The sequence below is a fragment of the Ovis canadensis genome, chromosome 21, assembly GCF_042477335.2.
Source record: "Ovis canadensis isolate MfBH-ARS-UI-01 breed Bighorn chromosome 21, ARS-UI_OviCan_v2, whole genome shotgun sequence".
Taxonomy (NCBI): domain Eukaryota; kingdom Metazoa; phylum Chordata; class Mammalia; order Artiodactyla; family Bovidae; genus Ovis; species Ovis canadensis.
In genome coordinates this window covers 51,800,152-51,821,866 of record NC_091265.1, presented here as the reverse complement: position 1 = coordinate 51,821,866, position 21,715 = coordinate 51,800,152, and the positions used below count along the sequence as shown (strand labels likewise).

Sequence of the window (21,715 nt, the reverse complement as noted above, 5' to 3'; positions counted from 1 at the left end):
TTTTTATTCCTTTCCATTTGGTAGGAATCAGAGTTGGAGAAGGGATTTAGCAAATGTTTGTAGAGTGGCTGAGTTCAGCCTCCTCTTGGACCAGTCGTTAATAACTATGGTCTCTGCTTTGCACCTAATTCCAGCCATCAGCCTTATGAGATGCTCTCTGAAAAAATTTTCGTATGTATGTTTCTAAAGGTAGCCAACAGTGTTCACTTATTACAGGAAGGAGAAAAATAGCATTATATTTACATGGTTATACATATCAGCTGGACCAACTGAAGTGCATTGGCCACTGTCTTTTAGTGTTAAGAACATAGATTTGCAGTCATGCGCACCTGAATTTCAGTCCTGTCTCTGGGATTGGGCAAGTTGCTTATCTATTCTGATCCTCAGTTTTAGTATCTGTAGTGCAGATGTAATAACCCTATCTTGCACACTTATAAGAATTAAATCAGGTACATGAAAGGCCTGGCACTTAATAGGCCCTCATTAAGTAACTTAGTGTTACTTTCTGAACTTCACTAGTCTCTGGATTTTCAGTCAATTCTTTTGTGAAGGAACAACAAAGAGTTGCTTAAAAAACAATATTAAGTAAGCTATATTAGTGTAAGAGATTTCAGGTGTTGGTCGCTAAGTTATGTCTGACTCTTTGTGACCCTGTGTACTGTAACCCACCAGGCTCTTCCGTCCATGGAATTCTCTAAGCAAGAGACTGGAGTAGGTAGCCATTCTCTTTTCCAGGGGATCTTCCTGACCTGAGTATCAAAACCTAGGTCGATCTTGCATTGCAGGCAAATTCTTTACCATCTGAGCCACCAAGGAGGCCCCCAAAGTAGTGAAAGTGTTAGTCTCTCAGGGAAGTCTAAATGGTGGACTCGGTCTAGTTACCGGTTAATCTGTAAGTCTCATTTTGCTTGTGTGTAAAGTGAAGGTGTAAGAAATTCTGTTGACTGGGGAGTTGCTGCAGAACTGTTCTGAGTATTGGGGGAGACCTACTGGATAAGATGTGAAACTCTGATGAGGATGTGGTGAGAGGGAGGGAGAAGAGCTGTTTAGCAGAGGTTAGGGTTTAAGGATAAGGTAAAAAGGGTTTAAGGATAAAGTAAAAGAAGAAATTAGAGATTGACTATTTTCTGGGTTGGATATTTTGTGAAGGAATATTTGTGTCAACAGATCCCTGGGATTTCTGCCTTTGTGTCTCATGGTCTGACTGCACGGATTTGTCTAGCTTAACCTGTGGAACGTAAAGAATGGATTCCTTGGACCACATGCTGACAGATCCCTTGGAACTGGGCCCGTGTGGGGATGGCCAAGGCTCGCGGATCATGGAGGACTGCCTCCTGGGGGGCACCAGGGTTAGTCTGCCTGAGGACCTTCTGGAGGACGTGAGTAGTGACATCCACACCGTTGTTTCCTTCTGAGTTCTTCTCTGCAGTCTTTTCTACACTGCAAGTTTTCAGGATTTTGTGCTCCCTTCTTTCTGATTTTCTACATTGCAACCAGAGCGATGTTTTAAGTGTAAATCGGTTTAATATTCTGATTAAGGAAGAAAGTATAAGCTGCATTCTACATGTTTAATAACGTATTCACTTGATAATATGGCATAAGCCATATTTTCAGTTCAGTTCAGTCACTCAGTCATGTCCGACTCTCTGCGACCCCATGAATCGCAGCACGCCAGGCCTCCCTGTCCATCACCAACTCCGGGAGTTCACTCAGACTCACGTCCATCGAGTCAGTGATGCCATCCAGCCATCTCATCCTCTGTCGTCCCCTTCTCCTCCTGCCCCCAGTCCCTCCCAGCAATGAGTCAACTCTTCGCATGAGGTGGCCAAAGTACTGGAGTTTCTATCAAGACAATTTTCAACAGTTCGCTAGGTTTTTTTTTTTTAATTATTTGGCCGCTCAGCCTGCGGAGTCTTGAGTTCCCCAAGCAGGAATTGAACCTGCACCACTGGCAGTGGAAGCAGAGTCTTATTATCCGCTGGACCACCAGAGCAGTCCCAAGAAGTTTTATATTTAAGGACAGAATTATGTGTATCTTTTATATTAGATGTTTACCCAAGTTGTGAATCACGATACAGAATGCATGCATTATCTGTCCATAAGGTAACCAGCTTTCTAGTCAATTAATAGATAGTTTCTTGAGATAGTATTAATAGTGTGCTTTTGACCACTTTTCACAGTTGAGCTGTGCAATCATCATTGGCTACCATTTATTTAGTGCTTATTATGTGCAAGGCACTAGGTACACTGAAACGTGTTTATTTGTTTATTTTGCCAAAGTTCAAATATATGGACAGGTATAGAGTATCATATGGTCAACATCTATGCATTCGGTTTGGGGAGATACTTTCATTTAGTCATATTTGGTTCAGGTTTTTCTTTCATCATATGTTAAAAACTGTAGATAAAATTAAAGCCACCATTTTGCCTGTATTGCCTCCTTTCCCAAAGTAACAGCTACTGAACTTGGTATATGTCTTTCCCATCCATGTTTTCTGTAGATGCTCTTTCAAGTAAACCTCTGTATGTTGTTCAGGCAGCCAGCAAGCACTTGTTTTACCTAAGTACCTGCTCTATGCCAGACGCTGAGATGCCACTAGTAACGTGGTGTGCAGAAGTAGGTTTGTGCGGGGAGGTCTTAGGGAGCCGGAGGTGCCGTGCTGCCTGCCTGCCGAGATGCCTGCAGGTGGTTGATTTCTCGGTTTTCTCCTGCTTATACCCTTCGGTGTCTCCCTATTGTCCGTCCTTGTCATTTAGGATAAAGTGACAAGTACTCACCGTGTTCCTAGGTCCCTCGCTCCTGTCTTACTGTCTGCTGCTTCCCTTGCCATCTTTATTCTTGCGCTTCTGGATGTTGCCTGGACTTCTGTTTGTTTATTTATTTACTTGGTTGAACCGGGTCTTATTTAGGGCAGAGCAGAGTCTTAGCTGATGGACCACCAGGAAAGTCCTCTGAACTTTTTTTTTTTTAATTAAAAAGTGAAAGGTGTCTCACATAAGAATATATAAAGCGCACACACATATACACACACACATATATATGGAGTTTAAGCAGTTATAAACACCTGTGGAACCCCCACTTGAATGCTAACTCTCCTCTTCTCCCTCTCTATTGCCCCTAAAGGTCGCTGCTGTCTTTTGTTTTGTAGTAATCTTTTATTACTCTGGGTTTTTAACCCTTCTGTCTCAGCACATTTTCCTCTTATCCCTTGCCGTCTTAGATGTCACTTTGTATGAAAGGTGTTCTCCGAGACTGTAAGTCTGGGAGGTGTGCTTCTCCCGTGTACTCACGGGTAAACTTCCACTCCATTGCAATAGCTTGTTTAATTGTTCTCCCACCAGGCGGTATATGCACTTGTCCATCTTAGCACACAGCACTTAGGATGTGTCCTGTACATAACTGGTGAGTGGAGAACAGACCTGGTTCTGCTGCTTTGGGTTCTCAGCAGATGCCCTCAGCTCTTCGAGTTCTCGCCTCCCACTTGGGCTTTTTCTGCCCCTCATCTTGAGCTGAACTGAGATGTTCACCATCCTATCCCCTGTTGTCAGAAGTGGTTTCTAAATGAGATTCTCTCTGCTGAGCTCATTTTCCTGAGGATTATTATTTACTGCTGGGTATAAGATTGTGGTTTATATGTAATCTTTACTGATCTCTCAAGTTTTGTTTTGTTTTGTTTTCGCTGTCCTGTGCGGCTTTTGGTATATTAGTTTCCCAACCAGGGGTTGAACCCGGGCCCCAGCAGTGAAAGCACGAAGTCTTAACCACTGGCCTGCCAGGGCATTCCTGACAAATCTCTCAAGATTTCAGAATTGAATAAAGATCAGTGGAATTTTAGTTTGTTTAAAAAACATAAAAACTTGGATGGTGTTGATGGTTGCACAACATCGTAAATGTACTTAACGCCACTGAACCATACACCCTAAGATGGACAGAATGATAAATTTCATGTTATGTATATTTTACCACTTACGTGCAGAAAACTTAAAAACTTTTTTTCTCGTTTGCTTTCCTCCTGCTTTTCCTGATTCTCCTAGCCCGAGATCTTCTTTGATGTAGTCAGCCTCTCAACGTGGCAGGAAGTGCTGAGCGACTCGCAGCGTGAACATCTCCAGCAGTTTCTGCCCCTCTTTCCTGAAGACAGCATGGAGCAGCAGAATCAGCTCATCCTCGCCCTGTTCAGTGGGGAGAACTTCCGCTTTGGAAACCCTCTGCACATCGCCCAAAAGCTTTTCCGAGGTGTGTAGCCCCACAGTCTTGTCTTTAGAGGCATGGGGGTGGGAACACGCCCCGTTCTGTGTGTACTCCTTTCGCGTTACTGTGCTTTTATGTGCAGACACTGTCCACTCAATCAGGTGGTTTCTGGAAGCACTTTGCTGCCTAGGCTGTTCTTTTTTTTAATAAAAAATTTTCATTTAATAGGAAGCATAAATCATAGGTGTTGCTCATTGATTTGTTATATGAACCCAGCTGTGTAGCCACCACTGAGCAAAACATTATTAGCATCTTGAGGACACCCTTTATGACTAGTCTTCAGAACTCACTAAAAACAGTTTACTGTTTGGTTTATCACACATGTGTATGTGTGTGTGATGCCCACACACTTTTTTTCTGCAGAAAAGTTAACACTTTCCCACCAGGCACTTCAGCATATAGTGTATCTCTTAGCAAAGACATCCTTCCATGTAGTCACAGTGTTAATACCACACCCAAGAAACTTCACAGTGAACAGGAATAGCATAGTAGCCCTTGTTCAGATTTTCCCAGTGGTTCAGCGTCCTTTATGGTCAACTTTTAAATCCAGGTTGTGCTCATGGTTTGTGTGTGCTGTGTGTGGATTTCCTGTCTCTCAGCTCCCTGAATCTAGGACCTTTTTTCGCTTGTCTTTCAAAATACATTTGCGGCAAGCCCAGGACACTTGAATTGTAAAATGTCTTGCTTTCTGGGGAGTTTACCATGTTGCTTCCTCAGGATATAAATTTGGGTTAAACATTTTGCCAAGAAGGGAAATGGGAAATTTCATCCCCCCACCCCACCCCCACAGGGGGCATGTGATGTCAGTCTTGCTTCTGATCACTTGGTTCTGTGGTGTCTGCCATGCCTACTGACTGTAAGGGTACCTTTTTCCCCCTGTAATTAATATGCAATCCATAGGGTCATATTTAGGGACCATGTGATAATCTTATTTTCAAAAAGCCTTTGTTTTCCCCAGTGGTTTTAGCACCCACCAATCCTTTCCTGAATCCATAATTACACTGGGAATTCCAGAATGGGTTTGGGGTTACTCTGAAGTCCCCATTTGCTTTGCTCCTTGTCCCATGGAGAGGAACAGAAGGTGCTTCTCCCCTTCCTGCTTTCTGGGGTGACTTTGCTTTGGCAGGAGCCTGTGAAAAACACCACCTCTTGAGTTCTGCTAAACTGGACAGTTTGACAGCTACAGAAATATTGGAGAGAAAAAGCTTATCATATCATACCTCATTATCTTAGGGGTTCAAATGAGTGTTCCCTTCTTTGGTGGGTTATTAAGGAGGCTTTCCCCCTCTGGTTGGCCAGGGTTTATGTGGCTAAAGCCAGGGTCTCAGGTGGGAGTTAGGCTGGTAGGCTTGGTTGGTGGTTGAGGCCATGTCAGGGACTGTCTGTGACGTTGGCACGCTTGCTTCCAAATCAGAGTGATGGTTCTGGTGAGCATGCAGACAAGGAACGCCAAGGTGGGAGTTCTGTGATGCTCACTGTCCTGCATCGTGCTTCAGCTCCAGTGTTGGTGAGGATGGCTGCGCCGCCACGGTTGCTGTGCTCATGTGTCTTGACCGAGTTAGCATTGCTGCCAGTTCTCTTACTTTGGTTTCGTTTTCCTGGTAATGTTTTAAATAGAATCCTTTTTTTTTCTTAAGCCCAGGTGCTTGTCAGGCTCCCTGGTCTTCTGTTTCCGAGCAAAACCTCATGTGTCAGGGACTCAGCTTCCCACCTGTAGCCACACTCCAGCTCACTGTGGTCGCTGCCCCCTCACCTAGTTGTCTCAGAGGAAGGACCTTTCTTTGTTTAGGGCTGACCCCCACTCTTGCTCTTTTCGTGTTTTGCTTCCTCCGGGACCTCATTTCTTGGCAGTTGTTCCACCGTGTGTATTTGCTGTACTTGTTCTTTTTCAGTCTGTAGATGGGATCAGGGATCTCACACTGAAAAAGTCCATAACCATCTGTCCCCTTCATCATCATCTGTCATTTTCCCTTTTCTCCAAACTTCTGGAAAGACGTCATAGCTTGTAGTCCTTGGGGGGCTGTCCCCTGCACCTGTCAGCACCTTTCTAAATTTTAAACTTCAAATCTACAGAAAAGTGACAAGAATCTGAAATTGACACCCACGTACTCCTCACCGGGTTCACCAACTATTAACATTTTGCCCCATTTATTTTCTTGTCCTTATTGTGCTTATTACCACTATTTTTAGTTTCCCTGAACCACTTGAAAACTCTTAATTTTTCAGCATTCATCTCCGAAAAGCAGGAACATTCTCTTGAGTGAGTGCGTGAAGTCGCTCAGTCGTGTCCGATTCTTTGCCACCCCATGGACTGTAGCCTACCAGGCTCCTCCGTCCATGGGATTCTCCAGGCAAGAGTGCTGGAGTGGGTTGCCATTTCCTTCTCCAGCATTCTCTTAGGTAACAGAAATGATCAAGTTCAGAAATACATGAAACACTGTATTGAATTTAAATTCCGAATGTCAGGGTGAAAGTTAACACTGTCACGGTGCTGTGTGGCTCACACTCCTGTTTTGCCACTTGTTCCAGCGCTCATTTTCCCTCTGGTCCATATTTCTTTTCAGTGGAAATGCAATTTGCAGACCAGCAGCTGATTTTCAGTTCTCTTCTTAACCCGTCCGTAATGTCTGATGTCTTGACCATAATGTCTGATGTCTGAAGTGAGACTTGCACCTCCCCACTTTGCACTTGTGGCCCTCCAGTTCCCGACTTCCTCCTGGGCCTTGCACACCCTGCCAGCATGCCCCTCTCTGCCGAGTCCTCATTGACTCACTGTTCCTGCCTCTGCTCCTGCTATTAGGCCCACTCTCCCTCCTTACTTGCCTGCTCCCATCTACTAGCTCTTCTCTGGGACCTCTTATTGGAGCTACTTCAGACACCATCTCCACACAGCCACCAGCGTGAGCATCCCAGAGTTTCAGTTTTCAGAATATTTGCCAATTGCCTTCACTTCAAATAAAATCCACCACCTGCCAGGCTCTTTTGCCCTCTTAGCAACCTCACCCAAGGCTGTAGTTGCCTCTTCTGCTGTTCTGTGGTTCAGCGCGGTCGATAGAAACACTACATGAGCCGCATGTTCAGGTAAAAAAATTTCAGTGACCACATTAACAATACTAAAAACAGTTGATTTTAGTGTGCTTTCTTTAGTGTGATGTGCTCAGAATTCTGTTTTAATAGAGCGTTTGTCGGTTGTGGTTATCAAAAGTGGGGGAAGACTGAAGGAAGGTCACATCAGAGAAGCACAGAGGTCAAGAAGCAGAGTTTTCATCCAGTTCCTGTATGTCAGCATCATTCGCATTAAACTCTTGCCTCTTTTCTTAAAAGTCAAATTCCCTGTTTCTCTACACCAGACAGCGTTACAGTGTGGTGGCTGAGAGCTTGAGCTCTGGAGCTGGATGGCCTGTTTTCAGACTCAGTTTCCCCTTTTAGCTGTGTGACCTTGGGCAAGTTATATAATTTCTCCACGCCTCAGGCTCTTCTGTAATGTGAGAATGTAGTGGTATCTTTTTTATGCAGGGAAGGGGGGTTGTGAAGATGGGGTGAGTTAATATATTCACGGCCCCTATATGAGACAGTTACGTGTCAGGTGCTGTTCTAAGTGTTTGCTGTTGTTGATTACATCGGAATGTCATTAAAGGCGGTTCGAAGAAAAACAGACGTTGTGATGCCGTGTTTTCGCTTTCTGAGATCAGCTGTTGCATCTGGCTCCTTAAGTTCACATTGTGGCACCCTGCTCAAGTCTAATATTCCGAAACAGACTTCTCTCACTGCGGCTCCCGTGATGGCACCAGTCGCCCGTGGCAAGGGATCTGGGTACCGCGCTCCTCTTCCTGCCCCAGCATCCAGGCTGTCAGCAAGTCTAGTCTTTGTCCCTTGAAATACATCTCAAGGCTCTACTGCCGCTCACTTAACCACTACTTAACTGATCAGCTGACAGACAGCTTTCCTCAGGGTTCTGGAGGTGTAATCATGCTCTTAATTCTAATGGGGGAAAACAAGATGCCAGATGAGCAAATGTGTCTTGGTGTTAGGCACTGCAGAGACTAAGGGTAGTGGGCCTGGGAGTGACACGGAGGAGCTATCTTGGGTGGTAGCTCGGTAGGGCTTCTCTGATGAGGTGCGTTTGAATAGAGGCTGCATGAAGATCTGAGGAGCAAGCTGTGAAGACCTTGGGTCTTAACAGGAAACATTGTGGGTGGGTGGAGGGCACTCTAAGGAGAAAGGCCTCGGTAAAGTACGGTGTGCTTGGGAAATAGCGTGGAGGCCAGTGGGGCCAGGGTGGAGGGAGCAGAAGGGAGGCTGGTGGAAGAAGAGGCCTCCAGGCATGGGGCCCACACAGCAGGGTCTATAGGCCTCCTAGGGCCTCAGCTCTGCCCTGGGTGTGGGGAGATGAGGTGGGACCAGGCCACTGTCGGCCCTCACCTGGACCGCTGCAGTGGTGACCGTTTTTCTCTTTTGCTCTTGGTTGTGTTATTCTCCGGCTTCAAATCCGTAGAGTTCCCCAAACTACACAGAAGGTTCTCATTATCTATCTTACACGTTCAGTTCCATTCAGTCGCTCAGTTGTGTCTGACTCTTTCGACCCCATGAATCGCAGCATGCCAGGCCTCCCTGTCCATCACCAACTCCTGGAGTTCACTTAGACTCACGTCCGTCGAGTCAGTGATGCCATCCAGCCATCTCATCCTCTGTCGTCCCCTTCTCCTCCTACCCCCAATCCCTCCCAGCATCAAAGTCTTTTCCAGTGAGTCAACTCCTCGCATGAGGTGGCCAAAGTACTGGAGTTTCAGCTTTAGCATCATTCCTTCCAAAGAAATCCCAGGGCTGATCTTCAGAATAGACTGGTTGGATCTCCTTGCAGTCCAAGGGACTCTCAAGAGTCTTCTCCAACATCACAGTTCAAAAGCATCAATTCTTCGGTGCTCAGCCTTCTTCACAGTCCAACTCTCACATCCATACATGACTACTGGAAAAACCATAGCCTTGACTAAATGGACCTTAGTCGGCAAAGTAATGTGTCTGCTTTTGAATATACTAGCTAGGTTGGTCATAACTTTTCTTCCAAGGAGTAAGTGTCTTTTAATTTCATGGCTGCAGTCACCATCTGCAGTGATTTTGGAGCCCCCAAAAATAGTCTGACACTGTTTCCACTGTTTCCCCATCTATTTCCCATGAAGTGATGGGACCGGATGCCATGATCTTCGTTTTCTGAACGTTGAGCTTTAAGCCAACTTTTTCACTCTCCTCTTTCACTTTCATCAAGAGGCTTTTTAGTTCCTCTTCACTTTCTGCCATAAGGGTGGTGTCATCTGCATATCTGAGGTTATTGATATTTCTCCTGGCAATCTTGATTCCAACTTGTGTTTCTTCCAGTCCAGCGTTTCTCATGATGTACTCTGCATATAAGTTAAATAAGCAGGGTGACAATATACAGCCTTGACGCACTCCTTTTCCTATTTGGAACCAGTGTGTTGTTCCATGTCCAGTTCTAACACGTAGTAGTATTTATATGTCAATCCCAATCTTGAAATTTTTTAAACATAAGACGAGTTGAGAAACAATATATACAATGCACACCCATGAAACTGACCCATGTTCATTAGTTGACGTTTCCCACGGTTGCTCTAATCAGGCCTCATTTTATGTCGCCGCCTTTAGGGCGACTCTTCTCGCTCTTGACGGTTGTTCCAGGCTGCTTCCTGCACAGCCTCAGGGTGTTGAGTCACGGCGTGTGTGCTTCCTGTGTCTCCCCACCGCCTGCCTCCCCCAACCCCCGTCCGCAGGCTCCCCAACACCGTCCCCTGGTCAGTGCAGAGCTGTCCCCTCTCCGCGTGGATGGTGGCTGACGTGGATGTGCCTGTTCCTGCAGACGGACACTTCAACCCCGAGGTGGTCAAGTACCGGCAGCTGTGCTTCCGGTCGCAGTACAAGCGCTACCTCAGCTCCCAGCAGCAGTACTTCCACCGGCTGCTGAAGCAGATCCTGGCCTCACGCAGCGTAAGTAATCCCTCTCCCAGGAGTGGCACGGACACGCACCTGGTGACCTGAAGGGGCAGATGGGGCAGCAAGGAAAGACTGCAAGGAAGGAAACTGCTCATCTACCCCCAACGTGGCCAAGGGCACCCTTCCTTTTTAAGGTGCCTTTTCAGACGTGTCCCAATTTCAGAGACGTTAGGACAGAGGAAAAAAGGGATACGTCTTAGAATCGATGAAATGCCGTAGCTTCTTTATTTACCCAGAGAGGTGGCTTTCAGTTCCATGGTGGGTCGTGCAAGAGAACCAGGTTGTCCTCAGTTTCACGTCTGGCTGCCTGAGGGGAGCCAGGTTTAGTGGCCCCAGGTCTGGACCAGCCGCGAGAGGCCTCAGGGTTAGGTAGTCGTGCCCTCAGAGGACCTGTAAGTTTCGGTGTGGCAATACTTAGGTATAAGTATAATACTCTGGTATAAGTACTCATTCTCGGTTGAGTAGCTCTCCGATTTGGGATTTTACACTGTAATCAGTACAAGTCCCTTTTATTTGAACGTATTCATCCACAAGCATCTTTGTGATCGGAGGGCGGGAACTGAGCTCGTTGAAGAAGAGAAGGAAGTGTGGACTTGGGAGACCGGCCAGGGTAAGCTTCCAGGACCCTGTCCCGTCTGTCCTCTCTGCAGGACCTGCTGGAGATGGCTCGGCGGAGTGGCCCCGCCTTCCCGTCGCGGCAGAAGCGGCCCTGGCCGTCGCGCGCACCTGAGGAGCGGGAGTGGCGCACCCAGCAGCGCTACCTGAAGGTCCTGCGGGAGGTGAAGGAGGAGTGTGGGGACACGGCGCTGTCCTCCGATGAGGAGGGTGAGTGTCCTCGGGCCCCCGGGGCTGGCGTCCGTTTCCACCACTGCTGCTCATCCACCTGGAGCTGGTGGGCACTGTTCCCCCAGCCCTGCGATGAGGAAGCCATGCCTGTGCCCTGTGGTCCGTCTGGGCCGGTGGTGGAGCTTGGAGCCCCTGGTTCTTGGCCCGTGAGTTCTCCCGCTGGGTGGCTGTGACTGCAGACCACTGCGCTCTTGGCGCTCGCGTGCCCGCGGACCTACCGCAGGGTCTCTAGTTCTGCCGGCTGCTCGAGAGGACTGCTTCCCCCCAGGAGGGGTGTAGTGACCTGGCCTCCACAGTGACCCACCACTGTGGATGTCTCTCCTCCTGGACAAGCTGCTTACATGACCTCAGAGCTACAGTCTGACTGGGAGGGGTCCGGAGGGAGTGCTAGAACCTGGCTTCCCGATTGTTGGCTTAGCCATCTTGAACCCAAACAACCACTTGGCCAGTCTCCCCTGCTGGGGTCCAAGATCATGTTGGATTTACAAGGAAACTTTTCTTTTGAAGATCTCAGCTCGTGGCTCCCAAGCTCCCCAGCACGCTCCCCAAGCCCTGCTGTGCCCCTGAGGGTGGTGCCCACACTCTCCACCACGGACATGAAAACCGCAGGTGAGCTCTGGTCTGGTGCCAGGGCGTGGAGGGGTGTTGAGGGGGGCTGTGGTGGGGGGAGCAGCACTGGCTTCTTCCTGCCAGGAGAAGAGCAGTGTTCCTTAGACCTAGGAGGTTTGGAGAGGTTTTTGTTTGGCTCCACTTTTTTTACAAATAGGCCAGCTAGCATTCCTTCCTTTACTTTGAAAATTTCCCTTAGGAGTTGATCAGCTGGCATTTTGGCCTAAAGAAAGCAGAATCTTAAAATAACAATACTAAGGGACAGTTTAATAATGGAACAAGAGAGGTAACCACAGGCATAGCAGTTTCTTGGCATGTCCGTGGAATTAGAGAATATTCTTAATTGGATAGGAATTAAAGGAGACTGTGAAGAAATTCAGGAGCAGCTGGGCACGGAGGTTATCGTTACTGGCCAGGTTACAGAAGAGCTGCAGAGCTGAGTCAGTGACTGTTCATGCCTTAAAACTGGTGCGTGTAGCACACGAGTCAGAAGGGAAACCCAGAGATGTCTTACTTTTGAATACTGAAGTGGCCAGGAAAATGTGAGTCTGAGCCCTGTGGAAATAAGGACTATCCATGTGGTTCAATTCCTTTTCTCTCAGATAAAATAGAGCTGGGGGACAGTGACCTGAAGATAATGTTAAAGAAGCACCACGAGAAGCGGAAATACCAACCAGTAAGATTGGAGGGGGTAGTGGGCAGGTTGTCAGTCTTATCTCCGAGCAGGTGTCCTGACCATACAGGGAGTCACTACGTCCTCAGTCCCCTTTCCTTGTACTTGTTGGAGGGCAGGAGCAGCATGGAGGAGATGTGAGGAGAAGACAGACACTTTGACTTCGTAAGACATGCTCACCGTGATGTCTCATCTAGTCTTTAGGACAGTACTGCTGCGTGAATCATTATGTCCAGTTAGCAGGTCTCAGAGAGGCCAGGGAGCTTGTCTTCTGCCTGATGGCTAGCAAGCAGCAGAGCCTCAGCTCCTCCCACATTTTGTGTTTCTGTTCCTCCACTCTACCAGATCACGGTAACGCCAAGCCAGAAAGTGTAGTGGAGGAAGGAAAGGCAGTCCTTCTAAGGCGGAGCGGTGAGATGGGCAGAGTCTCCATGGGAGCTAAATCCAGGTTCTGCCTCTGTCTTCCACTCACGGTGGTGGCTGAATCCCTTCATTCCTCTGAGCCACACTGTCAGTCCTTGTAAAACATAGCACCACTTAAGAATACTATTGGAAGAACACGTAAAGAATGCACAAGAGCTTCATGAACTGTAAACGCCACGCACGAAAGGTCCTTCTCTGCCCTGTTAGAGCAGTAGTTTTTCTCTGTGTGCTTTTTAAACTCAACACAGTTTCTTCAAGCACACCTACCATCTAATTGTGTCTGTTAGGTACACGGGCAAAATCACCAGCAGTGTGTAGCTCCTCTCTGGGGCCTTGATAACGCATCTCTGAATATCGTGTCTAGGATCATCCGGACCTGTTGACGGGGGACTTGACTCTGAGTGACATCATGACTCGAGTGAACGCCGGCAGAAAGGGCTCGCTAGCAGGTAAGAACTTCCTGCAGAGGTGGGCGTCATCCGACTGGTGTCTTCTTACACAGGCCTCTGCATAGCGCAGAAGGAAGTATAGCCACAGCTTCTTCCTTGCTGATAATCTTTGTTTCATTATCGCCTCTTATGGGTTTGTAGGTGGAGAATGGTTATTAAATCAGATCAGCAGATCATTGGCTTTTTAAGGCACTCATTGAGTTTGGTTTTAAAAACAAAACTGTGTCTTATTACTGAGGCTTTTCTTTGATTTGCTAGTGGGCCTTGGGAAAATAATAAGCAAATAAGCTCCCTCATTTCCTGATGTAGAAGTTGCAGTTTTATGACTTATGTTATTTTTTCCCCCCAGCCCTATATGACTTGGCTGTCCTTAAAAAAAAGGTTAAAGAAAAAGAGGAAAGGAGGAAGAAGAAAATAAAATTGATCAAATCAGAGGTAGAGGACCTGGCTGAACCCCTGAGCGGTCCTGAAGGGCTCCCACCCCTCTCGCAGGCTCCATCCCCACTGGCCATACCTGCCATCAAGGAAGAGTAAGTGAGCAGAGGGGTTCATGGCTCAGGGCCACCCCTGTGCTGGTGCCTCCTCTGAACCCTGAGTCCCAGGGTCCTGGGGAAAGTGCATGGTGTGGTCCTTCACTGAACTGTTCTGTGACTGCTAAGAGGCTTGGAGGGCCTACAGCAACTCAGAGTTGTGGGTTTTTTGGGTTTTTTTTGATGGTCTTTATCTTTTTCTTCCCTTACTAGGCCTCTTGAAGACCTCAAGCCTTGCCTTGGAATCAATGAAATATCTTCCAGCTTCTTCTCTCTTCTGCTGGAGATCCTGCTGCTGGAGGGACAGGCTAGTCTTCCTTTGGTAAGAGTTTAGGAAAAGCCAAGGGCGCTGCGGTTTCAGGTGGTAGAAATCTTCAGCAGACTGTGGCTTGAGAACTCTGGGCTCTCCCCAGAGATCTGCAGCCAATTTGCTTTGTGAATTGGGCTCACGGGACAGACCCCGCCGGCTCGTTGCGGCACAATCATAGAATTGCCGGTATGTTGAAACAGAATGGAAATCTAACCAGGTCCTGCCTTTACTTTCTCCCTCAGCTAGAAGAGCGGGTTTTAGACTGGCAGTCCTCTCCAGCCAGCTCCCTCAATAGCTGGTTCTCTGCGGCCCCCAACTGGGCAGAATTGGTATTACCAGCCCTGCAGTATCTTGCTGGAGAAAGCCGTGGTAAGGTGCTTTTTTCCATAGGGTCAGTATCTTCCTCCCTCCTACCCACCCCTGCCTTTGTCCGATTCTATTAGAATGCAGTCTCACTGCTTACATCCATCATGACTGCCTGGCGCCATGCGGCAATGGGCTGTGCTGCCCTGATATGCTGTTGACATACAGAAGTGAGCTCCCAGCCCAGGGGAGTCAGTGGTTCTGGGTTCAGCACTCTCTGGCCGGTGTGGCTTGCTTATGGGCATCCATTTCTTGCAGCTATGCCGTCCAGCTTCTCTCCATTTGTTGAATTCAAGGAGAAAACCCAGCAGTGGAAACTGCTTGGTGAGTACTGCATGCCACTGACCTGTCACAGAGGTGCTCTTTCTCTCGTTTTCTCTCCTAAGTTTCTGGTGCCTTCCGGGTAGCGCAGGCCACGAGAATGTTGAGAAGGGCCGTGTTAGGCCTTGTTTTACTCAGTAAGAGGATCCTTGCAGGCCCTTAGGAACTCTTATGGTCTAAGTTCATGAACCCCATTGGGTTTTGGCTAAGCTGAAATTGCCCTCTGTCCCGGTGCACCCCGGGGCTGCTGAATCGAAATCTGGGCGGGTGGGGGGAGGGGACTTACATTAGCACCTGTGTTTGTATCATTCATATCTGTGCCCTTAGTGTAACTTACAGTAATATGATTGTTTTTCTTTCCTAAAATGGGCTTTGTTGTTGAGGATAATGTGTCAGGCAGCCCTAAGTAAGCTGTTTCTACAGGAAAGACTTCCTTTGTTATAAATTTGTAAAGTCTCACTTACTGTATAAGTTGTAGTAACATGTACTTGAAATAACTTGGTGATGAGAGGAAGATTCATGTTGATTTCCTGTGGAAATACTCAAACCTCTCTCCACTCTGTCTAGTGGTCTGTGAAGAGAAACATGGAGAGAAGGTTGTGAAGCAGTAGGTTCATTCCTTCTTACAACAGTGATTCACTTTCTAGGTGTCAGGCAGTGGTAGGCGTTGAGGGTATAATGGTTTGTGATGTAATCAGTGTGTTCCCCTCTTGTGGAGCTTAAGACTTGTTTGGGGAACAAGTACTCAAATAGCAAACGTGCACATTCTGTGAGGGAAAGTGCTGGTAGGGGTGGATATTTGTAATGAGGCATTGGTGTGGTGTGCATGCAGACAGCTGTCTTGGGGAAGGTCATTTGAGCAGAGTTCTTCACGATGGCTAGGGACCAGCCCAGCAGTGGGACGGGGAGGCTCCCATGGAGGGAGTGGGGTGGGGAAGCTTCCTTTCAGGAACACACCAGCCTGCAAAGAGAGAATGATAATCTGGACTAGGGTGGGGAGAATGGACGCACTTGAGAGTTTTAGGTAAAAGCTAGAGAGGTGGTTATGGACTGTGTGGTGAGTGACGGAAGAGGGTGTCAAGTGTCACTGGTGCTGGACTTGTAACTGGTGAATAGGGTCCGCCATGGGCAACTGGGGAGGATGTCAGGCTTGGTAAGGGTAAGGAGCATGCGTGTGGTTATGGACACGCTGCAGCTTGAGCTTCCTTTGAGGTGTTGAGTGGATGGTGGGTTTAGAGTCCAGACCAGAGAGTCAGGGTGGAGAGCTGTGGGCATGTGTGCGGTAAGAGAAGCCAGAGGCATGGGCCCAGTGAGGAGGCCAGAGGGCCTGGGATGAAACCTTGAGAGACTCCAAGGTGGGAGAGGCAGAGGGAAAACTGGAGGCAATGACCACAGAGTTGGGAGGAAGCCATGAGGTCTCAGTCAGGAGATGGGGAGTGTTCATTAGCCTCCATGGTTCCTGCAGCTCAGGAACGTCAAGACGGGGGTCTGTGGACATGGAAGAAATGGTGATGCTCTTGTAAAAGTGATGCAGGCTGTGGCCAGAGGTGCGCTGAGGCCATGGGTCCACCTGGCGTGGGGCTGGGGGCGGCAGGCCTGACCCAACCAGGGAGTAAGTGTTGCGTGGGGCTGGGGGCGGCAGGCCTGACCCAACCAGGGAGTAAGTGTCTTGGGCTTGTGGGTCAGATGCTTCCGCTGCAGCTGCTCAGCCCTGCCCTGTGCAGGGCAGCCAGAGACATGACGTAGGCAGACAGCCGCAAAGCTGGCCTCTGCGTGCACCGTGGAGAGCTGCGCGTCCTGGCTGGCAGGGCCCTGTCCTGCAGCTCCCCTCCAGTTAGGGAGGCAGTGGATCTGGACCGTGCTTTCCAAGTGTTTTTGGTTGTTGCCGTTATTTATTTTAAAAAAAATTTTTGTTGGCCGTGTTGCATAGCATATGGGATCTTCATTCCCTGACCAGGGTTCAGACCAGCACCTCATGCATTGGAATCACGGAGTCTTAAGCACTGGCCTGCCAGGAATGTCCTGGAAAACTTTAAAAAATTCTGATGCCTGGGCCTTCCCCACACCTGTTCTGATTAGTTGGTTTTGGGGAGCCTGAGCCTCAGCATTTTCAAAAGTTTCCAGGTAATCCAGGTAATCCCACATTACCAGGGTTGAGAAACTGGATTAGGCATCTTGAAGATTCCTGTTTTGGAGAATGACAAGATCTAGTTGTGATTGTGGGAGTGATTGGCTGGGGTAGAGGGAGGCCACCAAGATCAGGAGGAGTTGAGGTGCTGGCTAGACAGCTTGTGGGGATTGTCCATCAGACACTTGAAGTTAATCCTGTCAGGTTTTTAATCCCTTCAAGTCAGTTTCAAGTTAACTTCCTGTGAGTGTTGTCAGACAGCAGTCCAGTTTCATCCTGCGTGTGGAAGTCCAGGCCTGAGGGCTGTTCTGTACACAGGACCGTTGCCACAGTCCTGACAGGTTCTTCCTTGGGCATAGGTACAGCGAGGAGGAGGAAATGGGGTCCTTACCTTGTGCCTTTAGAGCACACTGTTGTTATTTTTGCCTTTTTGTTCTAATAGGCCAGTCCCAAGATAATGAAAAGGAATTAGCTGCACTCTTCCAGCTGTGGCTGGAAACCAAAGACCAGGCCTTCTGTAAGGTATGCTGTGAGAACCTTCTGTACGGTATGTTGTTGAGAACCACCAGCTCTCTTGTCTTGGGCTTCCAGAACTCTTGAGTTAAACAGAATTCTGGAGTCCATTGACCTGTCACTGTTTTCCTTTCTCCAGCAAGAAACTGAGGACAGCTCAGATGCCACAACGCCTGTTCCTCGGGTGTGAGTATAGCAGTACCCTGACTGAGGGTGGTGCCCCAGGAAACCCTTGTCTCAGTCCCGCCCTGGTGGTGCTGACACGTCCTTGTACATTAGAGCCAGAGAGCTTGAGAGAGATGGGGTCCGTGGGTGCTTGCCTGCCTCAGCCTCCTTGGGGGACAGCACGCTCCCAGAGTAGGAGTGTCGCCCCAGGAGTCTGAGTGGCAGGATCCACCTGTAGATGTGTGCTTTTCCCCAGTCTCCCTTCAGTTCCCTTGGAGAATGGTGGTTCTGGGTGCTGGAGAAGGGGTGATGGACCCAGTAGTTCTGTACGCTGGAGAAGGGGTGATAGACCTGGTAGTTCTGCGGTACTGGAAAAGGGGCGATGGACGCTGGTGGTTCTGGGTGCTGAAGATGGGGTGATGGACCCTGGTGGTTCTGGGTGCTGGAGAAGGAGTGATGGACCTGGTGGTTCTGGGTGCTGGAGAAGGGGCGATGGACCCTGGTGGTTCTGGGTGCTGGAGAAGGGGCGATGGACCCTGGTGGTTCTGGGTGCTGGAGAAGGGGCGATGGACCCTGGTGGTTCTGGACACTGGAAAAAGGGCGCTGGGCCTGGTGGTTCTCGACGCGGGAGAAGGGGCGATGGATGCTGGTGGTTCTGGGTGCTGGAGAAGGGGCGATGGATGCTGGTGATTCTGTATGCTGGAGAAGGGGCAATGGACGCTGGTGGTTTTGGGTGCTGAAGAAGGGGTGATGGACCCTGGTGGTTCTGGGTGCTGGAGAAGGAGTGATGGACCTGGTGGTTCTGGGTGCTGGAGAAGGGGTGATGCACCCTGGTGGTTCTGGGTGCTGGAGAAGGGGCGATGAACACTGGTGGTTCTGGACAGTGGTTTGGGTGATGGACCCTGGTGGTTCTGGACACTGGAATAGGGGCAATGGGCCTGGTGGTTCTGGGCGCTGAAGAAGGGGCAATGGACCCTTGTGGTTCTAGACACTGGAAAAAGGGCAGTGGACCCTGGTGGTTCTGGACGTTGGAGAAGGGGTGATGGGCCTGGTGGTTCTGGGCACTGGTGGAGGGCAATGGACCCATAGGTCTTTGTGTTCCAGAAGGACTGACTACGTGGTGCGGCCCAGCACGGGGGAGGAGAAGCGAGTTTTTCAGGAGCAGGTGAGGAAAAACGAACCCAGTGTAAATCTCTTATGTCTGTGAGACCAGGTGGAGAGATGCTTTGAGCCCAAAATTCTTGGAAGCAGGTCACACTCTTAACCTCACTGTTCTTTGGGATTGCTTTTCCGGAGCAGAGATGGTGTGAGGAAGGGAATGGGAAACCTTTTGATGGGTTTTTTTTTTGGAGATAACAAAACAGATTGACTTCCTGATGCCTTTGCTAGCGACTGGCCTTTGGGGGTCGTCCTTTCCCCACTGTGGTCGGCGCGGTGGTCCTAGTGGAATAGCCTGATTCCTCCTTGCTCCAGTCTCTGCAGGCTGACCCCTCACTGCTTGGGGCGGCTGGAGAGAGCCCTTTGGCCGACTCAGGCGCTTTGGCCCTTCTCTCCGCAGGAGCGCCACCGGTACAGCCAGCCCCACAGGGCCTTCACCTTCCGCCTGCACGGCTTCGAGTCCGTGGTGGGGCCTGTGAAGGGTGTGTTCGACAAGGAGACCTCGCTCAACAAGGCGCGGGAGCACTCCCTGCTGCGCTCTGACCGGCCCGCCTACGTCACCATCCTGTCCCTGGGTGCGCCACTCCCGCCCCCCACTCCCAGCAAAGGCGGGAGGGTCAGTGGAGCTCCAGGAAGCTTGCAGTGGGGACCCGGAGGGCGGGCTCCTGCCCAGAGAGTCTCAGGGAATCCTTGTCTTTCTGGATTGTGTGCTCAAGTTTACGTTCCTTTAGGAATTGTTCAGTTAGCTTAGGTGCCAGAATTTGTTTCCTCCAGACAGGGATTCTTTTAAAGGTGAGATTTTTCACTTTTTTTGTTCCATGGATTGTTGGCAGTCTGGTAACCACTGGACCCCTTTCTCAGAATTAGGTTTTTAAATGCCTAAAATAAAATACATAGTTATGAAAGAAACCAGTCATATTGCAAAAATATTCAAGCAGGTTTATGGTGCAGAAATGGGTCTTTATTATGATAAATGGCGTGACGTCGCCACAGGTGTTGTGACTCCTCTGATTCCCACATAGTGAAGAGTAGAAATGATACTTTGAGTTGTCTCAGCAGCTGTGCTGTGGTAAGAAATCATCTGACTTCTGTTAAAACATCACAGCACTGCCAGCATGTGGTTGGCAACATATGTCAGCAAAGATTGTGCTAGCCTTGGCTTACAGTGGAAGGAAATGCTAAGTTTCAGTTTAAGTTGTAATTATCTCCTGGACCCCTTGAACTCTCAAGTTGAGGGCCTTCGGCCGGGGCTGAAAGTATGAGGGGTGTGGAGGAAGCCACCCCCAGAGGGCCGTGTCCCTCCGCTGCTGGGTCAGCAGCTGAGGGGCGGCTCCCCTAGGAACCCTGCTAACCTGTGCACTTTGCTGTTTCTGGTGTTAGTTCGTGACGCGGCAGCACGACTGCCCAACGGGGAGGGCACGCGGGCGGAGATCTGTGAGCTGCTCAAGGACTCCCAGTTCCTGGCGCCCGATGTCACCAGCACGCAGGTGTGAGGGGAAGGGCTGCTCGTGTTTTGTTGAGGGGTTTAAGGTTGCTTACAAGGGAATACAGAATGTGTGTGTTAAGACACTTCAGTCGTGTCTGACTCTTTGTGACCCCATGGACTATACCCTGCCAGGCTCCTCTGTCCATGGGGATTCTCCAGGCCAGAATACTGGAGTGGGTTGCCATGCCCTCCTCCAGGGGATCTTCCCAACTCAGGGTTTGAACCTGAACCTGTCTTATGTCTCCTGCATTGGCAGGTAGGTTCTTTACCACTGGAATCACCTGGGAAGCCCACATGAGGGAATACAGACTGGAATAACAAATTTAATAAAACTGATGAGGAATTTCCTGGCGGTCCAGTGGTTAGGATTCTGAGCTTTCAGGGCCAAGAGCCTGGGTTCAGTCTCTGGTTGGGAAACTAAGATCCCACAAGCCTAGCGGTAAGGCCAAAAAAAAAAACCCAAAAGAAAGGAGTCTGTCTGGGAAGGGTGAGCAGAGCTGCCCTGTGACCTTACTGACGGCAAGGCTTTCCTTCACCGTCTGCTGAGGGTCCTCAACTCACCATCTTCAGGGCAACTCCATCCCCGAGGTCTCATAGTTTCTTGTTTTGCGGAGTGACAGGTGAGCCAGTGGGAGTAGGCTCTGTGTGGGGGCCGTGCCCTGCACCCCTGGGTTTCCTCTGGCATCTGAGCCAGTGGTTTTCCTCCCCTTGTCCCGGGTGCCAGGTGAACACTGTGGTGAGCGGCGCCCTGGACCGGCTGCATTATGAGAAGGACCCGTGCGTGAAGTATGACATCGGGCGTAAGCTGTGGATCTACTTGCATCGGGACCGCAGCGAGGAGGAGTTTGGTGTGTGCCCCGCTAGCCCAGGGCGCCCTGACGCTCTGTCCCGGCCCCACCCTGCTCCTTGGCATCCGCTCAGGACGCCACTGTGCAGGGGGACAGAGCCCTGGCTCTCAGCGAGACCACCCTCCTTCCTGAGCTCAGCTGCCCACTCTTGCCCACAGAGCGGATCCACCAAGCCCAAGCAGCTGCGGCCAAAGCCAGAAAAGCCCTCCAGCAGAAGCCTAAGCCCCCGTCCAAGGTGGTGAGTGACCTCGTGGGATGGCAGCAGAGGGGCTGAGCCATCCCTGCCGCCTGGCTCACGCTGTGTGCGTTCCCTCCCCTGCGCGTGCAGAAGGCCAGCAGCAAGGAGGGTCCGGTGAAGGTCCTGAGCGGCGGCCCGTCTGAGCAGAGCCAGCTGAGCCTCAGCGACTCCAGCATGCCCCCCACCCCGGTCACGCCCGTGACGCCCACCACGCCTGCTCTGCCTGCCACGCCGATCTCCCCGCCGCCACTGCCGCCAGTGAACAAGAGTGGCCCCGCGACAGTCTCGGAACCGGCCAAGTCTGCGTCAGGGTGAGCATCCCGCGTCCTGTCGGGCCTTCTCCCTGCAGGCTCCTTTGGCGTGCTGTCCTGAGTTGGCGTCTTCTTTCCCCGGGTGCTGC

The 21,715-nt window shown here is 49.8% G+C and overlaps 1 protein-coding gene across 10 annotated transcripts in view; it reads left to right on the top strand.

Moving 5' to 3' along the window:
• NFRKB (nuclear factor related to kappaB binding protein) overlaps positions 1–21,715 on the top strand; it is a 34,066-nt gene that overhangs the window by 1,293 nt on the left and 11,058 nt on the right. For 3 of the 10 annotated variants that reach the window (XM_069566459.1, XM_069566450.1, XM_069566453.1), the window contains 19 exons: positions 1,168–1,379; positions 4,036–4,237; positions 10,122–10,249; positions 10,906–11,080; positions 11,609–11,710; positions 12,313–12,386; positions 13,171–13,255; positions 13,605–13,785; positions 13,999–14,107; positions 14,338–14,464; positions 14,717–14,782; positions 17,350–17,429; positions 17,560–17,606; positions 18,690–18,750; positions 19,144–19,318; positions 20,124–20,230; positions 20,954–21,077; positions 21,236–21,315; positions 21,406–21,626. In XM_069566459.1, the coding sequence (XP_069422560.1) occupies positions 1,245–1,379; positions 4,036–4,237; positions 10,122–10,249; positions 10,906–11,080; positions 11,609–11,710; positions 12,313–12,386; positions 13,171–13,255; positions 13,605–13,785; positions 13,999–14,107; positions 14,338–14,464; positions 14,717–14,782; positions 17,350–17,429; positions 17,560–17,606; positions 18,690–18,750; positions 19,144–19,318; positions 20,124–20,230; positions 20,954–21,077; positions 21,236–21,315; positions 21,406–21,626 (2,279 nt within the window). In that variant the 5' untranslated portion in view covers positions 1,168–1,244. The remainder of the gene's footprint in view (positions 1–1,167; positions 1,380–4,035; positions 4,238–10,121; positions 10,250–10,905; positions 11,081–11,608; positions 11,711–12,312; positions 12,387–13,170; positions 13,256–13,604; positions 13,786–13,998; positions 14,108–14,337; positions 14,465–14,716; positions 14,783–17,349; positions 17,430–17,559; positions 17,607–18,689; positions 18,751–19,143; positions 19,319–20,123; positions 20,231–20,953; positions 21,078–21,235; positions 21,316–21,405; positions 21,627–21,715) is intronic. The other 7 variants (XM_069566451.1, XM_069566454.1, XM_069566460.1 and 4 more) reach the window with 5 other exon arrangements.